At 37.9% G+C, this 15,281-nt stretch overlaps 1 protein-coding gene across 1 annotated transcript; it reads left to right on the forward strand.

The window, feature by feature from the left end:
• Positions 1–3,884: 3,884 nt before the first annotated feature.
• On the forward strand, positions 3,885–13,618 carry mapre1b (microtubule-associated protein, RP/EB family, member 1b). The gene is made up of 7 exons (XM_032566621.1): positions 3,885–4,062; positions 7,350–7,480; positions 8,576–8,721; positions 8,824–9,025; positions 9,155–9,264; positions 10,365–10,517; positions 11,571–13,618. The coding sequence occupies exons 2-7, from the start codon at positions 7,360–7,362 to the stop codon at positions 11,613–11,615; spliced, it is 777 nt and encodes a 258-aa protein (XP_032422512.1). The 5' UTR covers positions 3,885–4,062; positions 7,350–7,359; the 3' UTR covers positions 11,616–13,618.
• The last annotated feature ends 1,663 nt before the right edge of the window (positions 13,619–15,281 follow it).

The raw sequence follows: 15,281 nt of genomic DNA on the forward strand, positions 1-15,281 counted from the left end.
CACATTACCTCAAAGGGATTAAATGCTTGTTGGGGTGTGAAGGTTTGAACGTGTACGAGCACAAAATACTGTCCTGTTTGGCTCTACAAATGCTGTTAGTATTTGGAATAAAATTTTGTAAACATCTGATTTTTTTATTTTTTTATTTGTGTCTTTGCATAAATCTTCATTCAAATGTCTGTAAAATGTAATAATTTCCAATCTATATGGGCGGTTGTTTTTTTCTTTCCTCCCAGGAGATTTTCTTGCCAGTTTTAAACATTTTATTCTATTTCTGATATAGTATTTGTTCAGATAATAAATTTCTATTTAAGTAAAAGTTATTTAATTTAATAAAAACGTAAAATAGCAAATAGTAAAATAGCTTTTTTCTTATATTCTGACCCACTCCACAGTTTATATGTTCCTGCTATTTATGTTTTCTGGTTAAACCTTCATAAACTACAGCCATAACAGCGCCACCTAGAGTCAGAAACACGATGGCTGCAAGTCTTTGGGGAAAAATGGGACAGTCTTTCGTTTTGCTGTTGTGTACGGAGCCCCATAAGGGACATGGAGGAAAAAAAGAAAGTTTCTTGGGATTTCTATTCTCCATGTCCTCTATGGGGTTCCGTACTGATCAGATATGTTTATACTCAAGCCCAAGCTCCAAATGAAAACCTCTAAATCTCCCCCGTGTGTCCTCCATTGTTGTGATTGTTTGTTTATGTCTCTGATCTTTTGGATCTCAAGAAAATAAGCCTAACATTTTCCTTATGTTTCTAAAATAAGCATTTTTGCTGAGTTTTTATGTACTAGTTATGTTCACCAATACTGAGTGATGTAAGTCAACATGCTACTGAAAGCATTTATGCATAGCCCACTGCTAGTGTCACCATGCTATTTCCCCTCCTTCTAATGATAGTCGTCATGCTATTAGCTTTGTACCTAAAATAAGCATTTTTAGACCATTTTTTATTTATTAGCTATGTTTATCCAACTGAATGGAGAAAGTCTATGTAAATCAACATACAGGAGGTACTACAGATGCTACTGTTAGCATTTGACCTTAGCATTTTGGGTCATTTTACTTTAAACAATAATGTTAGCATGCTGAATGAAGCCATTTTGTGTTAAGGTGTGAGGTGGTCTCGTCTTGGCAGACTGGATTCTGCACATGTTGGATGGACTTCTCTAAAGACGGTTTCTCAACAGGTTTCCTAAGATTATCCTGAAACATCTCTTGATCTTCCCTTTAAGACCTTTGGGCTTAGATTTCGACTCAACTGTGTTGACAACGGCTACTTTGTTGGATTTGTCACTAGCCTGGAATATAACAAGGTCCCTTATCATCAAGCGGGTTTCGGACACTATATTTTTCATTATGTACATGTAAGGTACTTCCTTGATGTAATTTCTACTAGGGTCGTCGAAGTCTAAGCTGGAAGGGACTTTATTCATCACATGTTCCACAATTAGCCGATTTATATTCTCGGTATGTTCAGTACTGTAGTCTCCTTCGACGTTTAGGATTTTCGCGAACGTGTCGGGAACTTTGTTGCCCACAATCGCCTTTACGTCTTCAGTGGTGAAGTTTTCCTCTTGGAGTTTATCCAGAACATTGGATTTAAAGATCTCCAAGATGTCTCCCATCGTCTTGAACAGAAAGCAGGTGGTGATGCCACCTGGGTTTCCAGTTGCCAGATGTTTACACTCCTTTGGGGTCAGGATTTCGAAAAAATTGACGACCCCAGGGGTCAGGGTTTGGACTGTGATGATCTGGGTTTCTTCAGACGGGGAACTCATTCTACTTGGGAAAATTGCTTCAAGTTTTCTGCTAAAATAGCGGGAAAAACAGGAACTGGTCCGGGCTCTGCGATTAACGAGTGCAAAGTGACGGTTAGAGAGAAAGAACGAGCAAATAAAGACCGTGACGTATGACGTCCGTTACACGTCATAGGCATCAAACCCGCCGCATCATAAGAGTCTTTTGCTCGGGCGTGCCGTGGTGGCGTAGCGGTTAGCGCGACCCGTATTTGGAGGCCTTGAGTCCTCGACGCGGCCGTCGCGGGTTCGACTCCCGGACCCGACGACATTTGCCGCATGTCTTCCCCGTTTCCTGTCAGCCTGCTGTCACATAAGGGACACTAGAGCCACAAAAGACCCCTGGAGGGGTAAAAAAAAAAGAGTCTTTTGCTCTCCCGTAATAAGTCACGTTTCCTAGACTTATGTTTATATTTTAAAATATTTGGCAAAAGTCGGGGGGGGGGGGGGGATAAACCGCTGTGACGTCAAACATTTGGACGATAAAAACATGTCATAAAGAGAGAGAAAAAACGCGTTAAAGTCGCTTTAGGGAACCGGCTGCTTTATAAATTCCAGCAAATGTCGAGATTTAATGACAGAAAGTTTTATAATCTAAAAAGATTACTTTAAACAGGCTCTAAACAGCCGAACCGTCCTGGTTCTGGTCTGATCAGAACCCCGGCGAACCGGTGGATGTCTTAATATGCGTCCATTATGCCCGTGCATAGGAATGACCAATATTGTACAATTAGGATTATTTTTGTATAAGAAATTAAGAACGTGTAAAATATGGTTAATAAATATATAAAATTATTTGGTTTCCGTTTTTAATTTGAGCTGATAATTTTCTTCTCTCCATCTTCATGTCGTTGATAAACCAATATTCATTTCAGAATAAGTTTTTTTTTAAAGACTTGAAATGAAAAAATAAAATAAAATCATGATTCAGACAAACAATGAAACGTTTACAGAATTTTTAAAATCCCAAATGTAAGATAGAATCCCAGGCAAAAAGTTTAAAATTTTAGATAAACTTGAATATTTTAAATAATTTTTGTTCAACCCAGAAGTTTGAGTTATTTTTCTGTCACATTTAAATAATATCATCCTACAAATTATTATTCATATCCTTCTGATTAATCAGTTTAGAAATATTATTCAAAACAAACCGTTCTAATGCTGGCTGAGCAGCTGGAAGGCCTCCTTTCCATCACCCTAATCTGCAGGATTTCTCTCAGTTTCATTCCCTTTCGTTGTCTTACTGACGACCTGCAGGTTTATCTGCACTTGAAGCCAGAAAAACTCCCTTCAGCTTTTATTGCGTTAAGGTTTCGGCAGGTTCCACCAACTCAAATTTGACCCCTGTATCTCCACAGAAACGTACGAACTTCGTCCAGCCAACTGCCCATAAATTTGCATTTAGCCATCATAGACACAAAGCAGCTAGCTAGCTAAGCTTGAGAGTGCAGTGGCTTCTTTCATGTTAGCCTGCTAGCTAAAGACACTTCCCACTTCTTCCTCACATCGTTTTCTTTAGGAAACCTTTGAAAAAAAAACAAACAAACTAGAGATTTGGGAGGTACCTTACTTTTGGTAGAGTGAAAGAATTACATATAAATAATAGTCCTTTCCACTGGTTTAAACTATTGAATGTAATATATTATAATAGTGTCTTTATAATAATATTTATTTCTAAGATAGGCTTGTGTGTCAGAAAATCTAAATCAATGTTAGGGAATAATTAAAACTTTTTAAGATTTCTAAAATCTCGGTTATCCTGAGGTCTAATCTGCCTGTGCTTCTACATGAAACAGCACTGTTGGGTTGGAATGGGTTAATGTGATTGGCTGATCTGATTGGTTGCTGATCATTCAAAGACATTTGTGAGGCCAGGGGAGTATCAAAATTCACACACAAATGTAGCGCCACCCACAGGCCAGAAACAGCTTGTAAATCAAGATATGTTTGTGTTTGCATCAAAAAAAAATAAAAGTGTGGATCTTGAACTATGCGTCCGTGAATTATGAGACTGTTTTAGCTCCATATTCTCGGGGTGCGTCGTGACGTACTCTTACGTCTTTACGTAATCTGCTGCGCTGTTCCGCTGTGTTCTTCCGCTGCCGGTAGATTGAACGTGAAACAGCTAAAGAAGAAAAGCAGAAGTGCCACCTTCGGTCCCAGTAAACAAAGATTCGTTTTTTGTTGGTATTCGGAACCACAGCAGAGATAACTAAATACTATCGAGGCCACAGAAGTATAAATTCTGACCAGTTTTAGGTAAGTTAACCATTTTTCCTATGAAACAAACCGGGGTGATTTGAAGCGGCCGCTGGGTGAGGAGCCGAGCAGCTAAAATGCTAACTGGTGGTTTGCTGTCCGGGAGCATGGCTGATACTGGTTAGAGCGGAGCTAGCTGGTTAAACTGGATCAGGCTTCTTGTTTTCAGTTGTCGGGGTCTTAAATAAAATCACATTTGGTATGATTGGGTTGACCAAGGCTCGGTAGTGGTTCCAGGGTAACGGAACCTAACGAGGCGGTGCTCCGTCTGGGAGGCTCTGGTTCAGGGCGGGGAAACAGCCTTCATGCTGGCGGAACTGGGCTGCAAATCACAACCCGGTGCTGGAAACGGGTCTAGGATACATCCGCAGTTTCTACAGCCGACCAGAAAACCGATAGTCTCATTATATGAGGTTGTAGCTAGTTAATAAATCGCCTTATAATCTGATAAGCACATTTATAACGGCTAACTGCTGCTAACGTTAGCTTCCATGTTTCTGATGCGATCCAGACTAAAGAGTTCCCTCCCTGATCCAAAATGCGTCCTGCAAAACATCAGTCTTAACCCAAACCAAGCAGTTTTAACTTAACTTAAACTCTAAAACATGTTTGTTAGTGTTAGCACACAGGAAGAGCAGCTGGTCCGTGTTTAAAACGCAGGCCCGGCTCAGATCTGGGTTAACCTGCGCCCTGCTGACTCAGATACAGCTGGGCTTTCTCTCTCATACCACAACTGGCCTGGCTTTGTTAAAAACAAAAATTATTCATTTGCTCATTTATGATTTGTTATAAGTGAAGAAGAGAGGAAAAAAGGCTCCCAGGTTTGTAAAGGTTACCGACTGCTGTTCTGAGTCAATTTACTTAATTTTCCTTTGAAAATCAGAACATTTTGCAAAGAAAAATTTTATTTTTTCTTATACATTTCTAATAAAGGATTTGCAAATGTTCTTTAAGTAAATATTTACTATCGTAGATTTTCTTTTGTGCTGTTTTTAAAAAAAATGAATTTTCTCAATTAACTGTCAGAATAATCATTACTAAAATGATCGTAAGCTGTAGTGATAAGTTGTTATTGTGTACTAGTGTTGTTGCTATAAGCAGTAAATCTGGGTGTGTTTTCTTTATGTCATATGGAATAGAATAGAAATACCACTTACTGACAGACAAATACATGCACATTATTAGATTGAAAATATAAAAGACTGCACCTGAAGATCAAAAAGTTTATGAAACTGTAACCAGCAAAAGCAAATAAACACATTTAAGGTAGTAGCACTGTAACTTGTGTAATCAGAAACCCACTGATTTTATCCATCATGGCAGCTGTGACCCTCTGATACCATCAGACTGACTCTTATTTACACCTGGCATTAAAATCTGACCTTAATGATCAGATCTGTTAGCCGCTTTCCATGCAAATTCACTGATAACGACGTCAAACAAAGGGCTATCAACAGGCCGGATGAACGGTGGAGGAAAATACATGATTCTTTTACATGCCATCCATAGAGCAACTCGTTAACTAAACGAAACCTGGAGATGTTAACATTCTCATAGTCAAGCTAGCGTAACTGACTTACCACTCTCCCTCACTATTTTTTTCTCTTAAAACTTTTCCTGACCTTTTTATTTAAAACGCTGCGTCCCTTTTTCTTTCATATAGCAGCCATAAATTTAAGATTTAGCACGCTGTGTTGCCAGCTTGTCCGCTAAAACCAATGCTAGTCATCAGCTAGCAGCCTTTTGCCCTCCAGCAGGGAGATGGGGCGCGATCTAAACATCACGCTGTTGGGATCTGTACCTGAGTCAGAACAACAGCTTGTGGACCAATCAGCAGGTTTATGTAATCAATGACAAATTCAACAAGACGTTAAGCAATTCATTAAGGTAAAAATAATTATTTAGGTTTATAGTATTTTATTTTTCATTGTGATCCAGGTGATAACTGCTACTAAAAGGAAGTTGGATCAGAAAGACATTAGAGTGGTTCCGTTCGTTTAAAATCAACATCCAGTGCAGCTTTAATGACATGCAGCGCCGTCTGTATGTGGTTTATGTTGGCTGTTATATCATAAGCGTCTCAGAGTCTGACTTTGCAAAAAATGGATGGAGGCACTGCAGGAAATGACCTCATCTGATGGAGGAACTGATGCTAAATAATACAGCATGTTGGGCAACAATTTTTATATGACAATATTTAAATGTTCAGTTCAGCACAAACATGCTTAATTCAACCCAAAGGGAATTTAATTACCGTAGTTGTAGTGACACATTTCATCCAAGTATCTAAAATTGTTGCAATAAATCAATTAATCGCATAAAAAATTAAAACAAACTCAATTATTTCCATTTCTTTTCTATGAAGAACAGGATGATAAAGTCTTCAGTTCTGGTGTTTTGGTCTCAACTCGCTTTTATTTTGAAGGAGAATTTTGCTTATGGACTTCATAATTTGTTGTTTCTGTTTTTCTGCTTATTTATTTGGATATTTAAAATGTCCAGTTTTGATTTTTGAGATTATTATGCCATTACCATTATGTTACTTGAAAATGGTCTCAAATTGATGATATTATTGTTTATTGTGATAACTTTTGGGGAAATTTGTTTAAATTTGTTACTGCGGGTTTATCGTAGCAGTCAGTGTTACAGCTCATCTGAAGGAGCCTCTGACTAAAGACTATTGTCGTCTCATAACTTTGCTGACATGCTAACAGCTGCAGAGACGATATGTTACAGTAACATGTCCTAAGTGGCCGTCAGTTGTTAGCTAGCTCTGCTAATCCACCTCATTTGCTTTTGCCGCTCCTGTTTGAATCTCTCTGGCTGTTTGGTTTGAAATCCAGGCAGGTAGACGTTGCAAAGTAGAAATGGTTTGCAAAGTAGACGTTGCAAAGTAGAAAATAAAAACTTTCTGCAAAGTAGAAATACTCTCCTTGGGGTCAAAGTTTAGGCGTTATTTGAGCTTTCCAGCTGCTAATCATCTGTAAAATGGCACCATTTTTAACTCAGTTATGCATCATAGTTGTTTGAAAATAAAAAAAATGTAAGAGCAAAATACGTCCAGCTCCACAGCTTCCAGAATAATAAAAAAGCAACAATTCAACCAAAAAAAATGAGAATAGTCAAGAAAAGTAAGAAATAATCCATGAGAGTCGTTTTGTCTTTTTTCTCCAAGCTTCTTTGAAAGACAAAAGGGAAGCGTAATCTCCGGTTCTCTGTGCACACATTGTTTAAATCGGGCTGTTCGTTTTGGACCTGAAGCAGTAATCCGCCATCTTGTTTTGCAGGTGAGCCAGGATGGCGGTGAATGTTTATGCGACGTCAGTGACCAGCGACAACCTGAGTCGGCACGACATGCTGGTGTGGATCAACGAGTCTCTCCAGATGAACCTCACCAAAATAGAAATGTTGTGTACAGGTAAGGACAGAAAATGAGTTCATGTGAAATTAATTCTTCAAAGCTGCGTTGTGAAGTTAAATCGTCAGGCAGGAGAAAAACCGGTGACCCACTTTGAGGTTAATGAGCACGGATGAGCCAGCAGCAATTAGCGAATACCTGGTGGAGCAGCTGAGCTCATTGCAGGAGCTGCTCTCAGTTTTTACTTCTGGTGAAAACGTTAATGGGTTAATAGAGGAGCCATGTTGGGATAACTTCCTGAAGGCGGAGCTTCTGAAAGAGCAGGAGCTTCTTAAAGAGACAGAGACCCAATTTCAGTCATATTTGATTTATACATCATTTTTTATTACAAGTGAAAGTAGAATAGTTACTTAATTGTGCTATAAAATTGCACATTGTCTGGAAAATGCATAATACTGCGACTTTTCAGACCCTTCGAACAACTTTTTCAGAAAAGCAACAAATCTAGCAACATTTTTTTTACAAAGAGAAGTCAATTTTTTAAATTTAATTTTAGAAGAAGTTGCTTTATGTAAAAAAATATTCCTTGAAATATTTGCCTTCATGGAACATTTTTGTGTGGATTTAAAACAGCAGCATTTTTTAATCCCTTTTACGTCATAAAACACAAATTCTTTTAGCATGTTTAATGTTTTTTATGGCAAATCCTGTGGCTGCACCTCCTTCCTCGGCTCTGCACTGCAGAAAATTAACCGGGTCCTTTCAGGACTTAAACCGAGCAGCTGTCCAGCACCTTTTAGAGAAAGTGTCCCGTGTTGCAACATGGGCAATAAGGCGAGACCAGGCAGGTTTATTTCTACTGTGTCAGAGCTGAGGAGCTTCTACTCCTTTGTTTAGTTCTGGTTGTGGGAGCGTTGAATAAACAGGTGTGTGCTCATCTGAGGGTTGTAGGCGGTCCGCACCAGACGAGCCTTAGTAATAAAAGCAATAATAAAAGTAATGATAAACTGTTAAGAAGCGCTGCCTGGAATCGATCCATGTTCCTGGAGTCGGTCAGGACTCTGGCAGCAGGACGGTGAGGGAAAGAGCCATTTGGTTCATGTTTACAATTTAAAATGTTCCAGAAGTTTCTAATGCAGTTTTGCTCCTGCTCAGGCGCCGCCTACTGCCAGTTTATGGACATGCTGTTCCCCGGATCTGTGCCTCTGAAGAAAGTCAAATTCGGCGCCAAGTTGGAGCACGAATACATCCACAACTTCAAGCTTCTGCAAGTTGGTTTCAAGAAGATGGGCGTGGATAAAGTAAGTTCACTCAAACCTAAAGGGATAGCCCCCGGGCTAGCCACGCCAGACCGGATCCGTTTGCCGTCGGTCGCTCTGATTGGGCCGTCCGTCTCGTTTCAGATAATCCCAGTCGACAAACTGGTGAAGGGGAAGTTCCAGGACAACTTTGAGTTCGTCCAGTGGTTTAAGAAATTCTTTGACGCCAACTACGACGGGAAGGAGTATGACCCTGTGGCGATGAGGCAGGGCCAAGAGACTATGCCCATGAACAGTCCCACCACGTCTGCGCTCAACAAGCTCCCCAAGAAGACCCTCAACCAAGGTGGGAGGTCGTCCATTGATCAGATCGATCGGTGTCACTGGTCCGATCGATCGGTGGTCCGTCTGATCAGTTGGCCTCTGACGTCAGATCGATCAATGTAATCAGAAATCTCCCTGCTTCTCTCATCAGCTACCCAGAAGCCTCCAGTTGCAAAAGTTGCTCCCAAGTTGGCTCCTGCTGGGACCCGAAAACCGGGAATGGGAGGCGGCGATGAAGAGAGGGCGGAGCTTATTAATGAGGTTTGATTTGATTGGCTTGTTACTGGTGGGCATTCATCAAATCGTTTATCATAAAAATGTTCTTGACATAAGAATTTAGATTTCTTGATAAATTTTAATTAGTGATGTTAAATAAAAAAGAAAACTGTGCTGGACAATATGACAGAAAAACATATCACAGCGTTTCATATCAGACGATATCAATAATTATTGATTAGTTTTTTGTTTTAAGTATTTGAAGTACAGCCACACTGGTGGAGTGACCTTCCTGTTCTCCACAGTTTTAATTCATGTTGTTTTTTATTTTTAAGCTTTTTAAGAAACCTTATAATTCCCTACCTTGTGGAAGTTACTCAGCGGGTTGTTGCTAGGTAACCGAAGTTTGGGGGAACTTGAAACTGCTTCTTACTCAGCAGGCTGTTGGTAACCACAGAACAAGTGGGTTAAAGCCACTCTCTTTGCTGATTGGCTGATTCTCCAGAATGTTCTGGATCAAAGTTCAGTGAATATTTTATATGATAAATATTGAATTTTCTGTCAGACTTATTATCTATTGATATTGATCCATGTGTATCTAGATGTATATTATTGATTTATTGTCCAGCCCTACTGACAGTTTAATCAGAAATATAGTTTTACTATTTGTTTCACGAGCTAGTTAGTTAAAAAATATGATTAAATTGAGTTACTGTGTAACTTATTGGTATAAATCACACTTTTTTAAGTAAGTGATGAAGTTTATTTGAAATGGGAATGTTTTTGTGTTTGTGGTATGAAAACTATGCTGTACAGATGAGATGATATTTTATTGATCCCCTAAAAAAACAGAAATATCTTTTTAATTTGCATCGTTATCACAATAGTACCACAAAATATGGCGATAAAAGTCTAGTTCCACATCACCCAGCGCTACTTCCACCCACATTTCCACTTTTATTAATATTAATTTAATCAATATTTATTATTTAATTTTCCTTTGGGATCAATACAGTATTTTTGAATTTGAATTTTGAATCAACTAATATTTCCGAGTCTTTATGAAGCTAATAATTTAACTTTAAAATGGCTGATATGTGCTTTTACAGTAAATCTTTTACCTTTTTCTCATCCTGTACCCACAGATAGAGATTCTGAAATCTACCATTCAGGACATGGAGAAGGAAAGAGACTTTTATTTTGGTAAGTTGAGGAACATTGAGCTGATTTGCCAGGAGAAAGAAGGCGAAGGCGACCCGACGCTGCAGCGGATCGTCGACATCCTCTACGCCACAGACGTGAGTTCAGCTCTTCCACCAATTCATGTTTTAATTTCTTCACACAAATTATTAACACAAATCCAAACTAAAACAAAACAAATCTGTTTCACAACTGTTTAGATCCATAACAGCTACAAATCCATCCTGAACCTGACCAGTTAAACTGGTTATTAACCAGTGGAATAACTGGAAAACTGGCTGAAATCTGATGGGATTAATGTAAAAATATTACATATTTTCCTATCTAAGGAGAAGATTGTAGTGGAAAATGTACCTGTTAATACATTTTCCACCACAGAACTCATTGCCAATTAAAATCAGAAGAGGCTAAATTTATGCTAAATAAATGTTAAAATTGTTGAATAGTAAATAAAAGTGAGGAAAAAAATAATAATGCAAGTACATATTATCAAATATCTAAAACGTTTTAATTGTTAAGTAACATTTTACACTGCAACTGTATTTAACTATCCAAAATACATGAACAAAACATCAATAATTGAAATGGATTATGCAATCTCTGTAAGCAAAAGTCAAAAATTAGCTAGAAAAAAATTTGAAATTTAGAATTTTTGATTTTCTACAAAATACATGAAAATTTCAGTTTTAAAAGTAGAAAATGTTTAACTATTGAAGCCGAGATTTTTTTTCTGGAAAATTCCTGAGATTAATTCAAATTTTTTGAGTTTTTTCAGCAAATTTTTGACCACAAACTGAGATCAATAATAATGTTGTTTTCATCTTGGACACCAGTTTCAACTAATATAAAAATAGTGCAGGCACATCCTCTCAAATACAACAAAAACATTTAACTATAGAAGATAAACAAAACATCAATAATTAAAATGGATTCCGAAGTATGTTAAAAAATTGACAGGGAAAACAGGCAAAAGAGGCAGGTGGTGCAAACCGTTTTTCAACAACATTAAAAGGAAGTAACGATATGGAAGTTATTGATCTCATGTTAATTAATCGTGTGACGAATAGATTTATTGCTGTTTCTGAGGCAAAATGTCACGGGATCGTTTGGGATCTAACTGTTCGACTCTTTCCTGTCGCCGTTTCCTGCAGGAGGGTTTCGTAATACCGGACGCCGAAGAGCAGGAGGAGTTTTAATCCGAGCGTCTCCTCCACCTTATCAAGCCACGGCGGTTTGGTTTCGCCAAGCCCTCTCTATAATCAACGAAGCCTGTCTCCAGAACCAGAACCCGACCCCCGGCACTGCCCTGTAATCCAGTCCTTCCCAGAACCAGACCCACGTCGGGAAACACCTGGTTTTTGCTCCGGACTCGAGTGTAAAAAGCATAAGCGATGTTGTGCGTGTGTGTGTGTGTTTAAAAGCCTGTTGGATGCAAATGAAGAATCTCGTCCTGATGACCCGGTCGACCCACCGGCGCTTTTCTCCAAACTAACCCTGAATGTTTCGTTTCTGACCATAAAACTCTTGAGTTTCATGTAGTATTTTATTTCCTTCATGGTTTTTATTTTTCATTGTTTTCTGTTCGTTTCGAACCAAAACAAATGATTGGTACGACGGCATGTTTGGGCCGCTGTAAATTAAAAGAAAAAAGGAACAGTAAATTTCTGACATTTTGAGATTAATCTCAGAAATTTTATAAAAAGAAAATAATGAATGAGTTTCAAAAATGTAGCATTTGCTAGAAAGAAACCTGAAATTTTCTCAAAAAAAAGAGAAAAGGAAAAGAAATACATGGAAATGTCTGAGTTTCAACAGTATAAAATTTTCAGCTATTGAAACTCAGAAGCAAGTCTTTTTTTAGAAGATTTATGACATTAGTCTGAAATTTTTTATTTGTTTTTCCCTAGAATATTTTGGACACTTTTGGAACTAAGAAATTTCGCCTTTTTTTTTTTAGAAAATTTTTTTTTTTTGTCGTAAATTTACCCTTTTTATCTTTAAAGGCTCTTGCTCGCCTCCATGGATTTGGATGTTTTGATGGTGAAATGGTTTTGGTTTCCCTGAATCTGCAGTACTAACGCGGCCACCAGGGGGCAGCGGTTTGGCGCTATCTGGCTGCTTTAATTTCATTCCTTCATGTCTGCTGGTTTTGACCAAAGCGCCCTCTGGTGTCCTTTCCAGGCATTGCAGCTTCTTGTAACCCGAATCAAACCTGAATTTGCCAGGAGGATGTCTCCTCCTGCATTGTTTTGATTCCTCCATGAAGTAAAGATAAAAGAACACGCTCTGCGTACATTCAGACTGAAAATCTTCACGTTTAGTTTGGCACAAAGCAACAGGCTTGTCTTCCTTTGGTGCAAAAATCCAGTCGTCTCGTTTTTCTTCCTTTCATGCCTTTATGTGTTACTGCGTGTTTGTTTTTACAACCCACCAGTTCTCTCAAAAAGCTCAAAATTTCTCAGTTTTAAAAATGTGGAATTCCTAAATCCAGGAACAAAATGTGGCTTCATCTTTTGTTTAAAGTTGAAGGAGATGGTGGAGCTGAACTTAGTAAAAGTGCTGACCGCTCCTGTTCACCTGTAGCCTTTAAGATGGCCTCCTCCATAAAATCTGGGAATATATTGTAGAAAACAACCAGTTCTAATCATATTTAATCTGCATTCTGGGTTCAGTTGGAGACCGTTTCTTCAGACTAATGTAACTTTGTCACATTTCTTTCTAATTTAACCAAAACACTGGTGTTTAGTCCTGTTAGTGGAACGTTTTTCTTTTCAATGGCCTTATTCATAAAAACATGTTTGTCAAAAAAAGTTTTTTAGGTTTTTTTTCTGAATAAATGTGTGGTGTTGAAGCTCCAAACACTGCCAAGAGGAGTGGATGCAGCCCAGAGGCCTTGATTTTCTCTATTTATTACTACTTGCCTTCACTACGAGCAAACCGTATGAAATTACAGAACAGTTTTTTTAATTCTTTTCTATCAAAAATGTGATTTTTAAACCCGGTTTGTAAGCAAAGTAAATTTTGTCTTGTTAGATTTTCATTTGTTTACCTGGTTACGATATTCAAGCTGTATTTTGGAGAGAAAAAATCGAGCAGTTACGTTTTTGTCGGACCAAACATGAAGCCTGAAGGAACAAAATTTAAACTCAGAAACATTTCAGGCTGCAATTAAAACCTAATAAAGAATCTCAATAATTTACAAAGACTTTTATTTTTCTGATAAACGGTTTAATTTTCTGTAGACGTCTCAAGCTGGCAGGTCTGGAGCAGCCACTAGAGGGCGGTAGCCGTACTTTGAGTAGGAGTACACCGATTTCTAAAATCCTGACCTGCTGATACCGATTTTTCTTTTTTTTATGACAAACAATTAGGGAATTGCAGGTAGAAGGGGGGGGGGGGGGGGGGGAAGAGTAATTTTCCACCAAAATAAAAAAAAGTTTTTTAGAAATGCTAAGGTTTGCTAGAAAAAAAATCCAACATTTTGATATTGATCTTTGAAATTTTTAAAACAAATTCTGAGATTAATCTAAAACATTTTCTAGAAAACGTGAACATTTCTGAGTGTTAAAAGTAGGAAATGTTTAACTTTTGAAATTCATAAATTATGGGGGGGTTTTTCTACAAAACTTTTCAAAATAGAAAAATTTCCAAAAAGAGAAATTTTTCTAATTTTGAAACTCAGAAATTTGTAAGTTTATTCTAGAAAATTTCCAAGATTAATCTAAAAATGTTTTAATACGTTAATTTGTCACTAAGTTTTTTCTAGCAAATTTTTAATTCAGAAAATTTCATTTTAGTGAAAAGTCACTAAATTTAGTGACAAAGTTGCAAAGCGAGTGTAGAAAATATTGTTTTCTCAAAGGTCCCAAATTTTGAGGCAGTTCAAACTCTTATCACGGTCACAACAGATTTAACAAATGTTAAACAGCATCACTTTCAGGGTCCAAAATTAAATCAGTGACTTTTATTTCAATCAGTATCAGGGCCAGGATACAAAATGTTTTGTTTAATTATGGGAATATAATTACATTAGCGGAATAAAGATGCAATTTTACCAGAAGAAAGTCAAAAAGTTCTGTTTCTATATGGATTCAATTGTTTGAACAATTGCTCTGACGTCACTCTGAACTGCAGAATGGATTTTAGATATTTGTTAAAATTGTCATCAGTTTGTTATGAGAGATAATCTGTGAAAAGATCAATTTAACTAAATTGATCATTAGTTAAACTAATCAGAGTTAGTCTAAACTAAACTAATCAGAGCCAGGAGGCGGGTCTTAGCGCTGTCAATCAATCAAGATGCTGCAAAATGCGCTAATGGCAGTGAAACAACTCAGTTACAGGAAAAACTTCCATCATCAGTGGCTATGCTAACTAGCCTAGCGTTCACAACATGCTACGCTAGCTGCAACTTACCAGAGAGCTAACCAAGACCCTCCTCCTGGCTCTGATTGATTGTTTATAGTTAGCTAAACCAATCAGCAGAGGAGCTTAATTTTTTTCACACATGTTTTTGTCTCATACCAAACTGTCACAACATAGTGACAGTTTCAACAAATGTATAAAAATATATTTCTATAAAAGTTACGCGCTGCAGCTTTACGACTCGGCTCCAGACTGTTGATCCAAACCAAGTCCAGCTCTGATTCTCTAGTTCAGGAAGCACAAACCATAATAATCCTGCAGCATTTTGGAAATTTTACTTCAATTGTTAGATTTGCAAACAAGAATCAGTTTCTGTTGTTTTTCCTCTGCCTTCTCGCCCTCTCTGCTGCCTCCACCAGCTTTCTTCAATTCAAACATGTCAACAAACCACCCTCACCTTCATGAAGTCAATGAAATTTGCTGTCAATCAACTATAT

The sequence above is a fragment of the Xiphophorus hellerii genome, chromosome 1 (assembly GCF_003331165.1).
Source record: "Xiphophorus hellerii strain 12219 chromosome 1, Xiphophorus_hellerii-4.1, whole genome shotgun sequence".
NCBI classification, from domain to species: domain Eukaryota; kingdom Metazoa; phylum Chordata; class Actinopteri; order Cyprinodontiformes; family Poeciliidae; genus Xiphophorus; species Xiphophorus hellerii.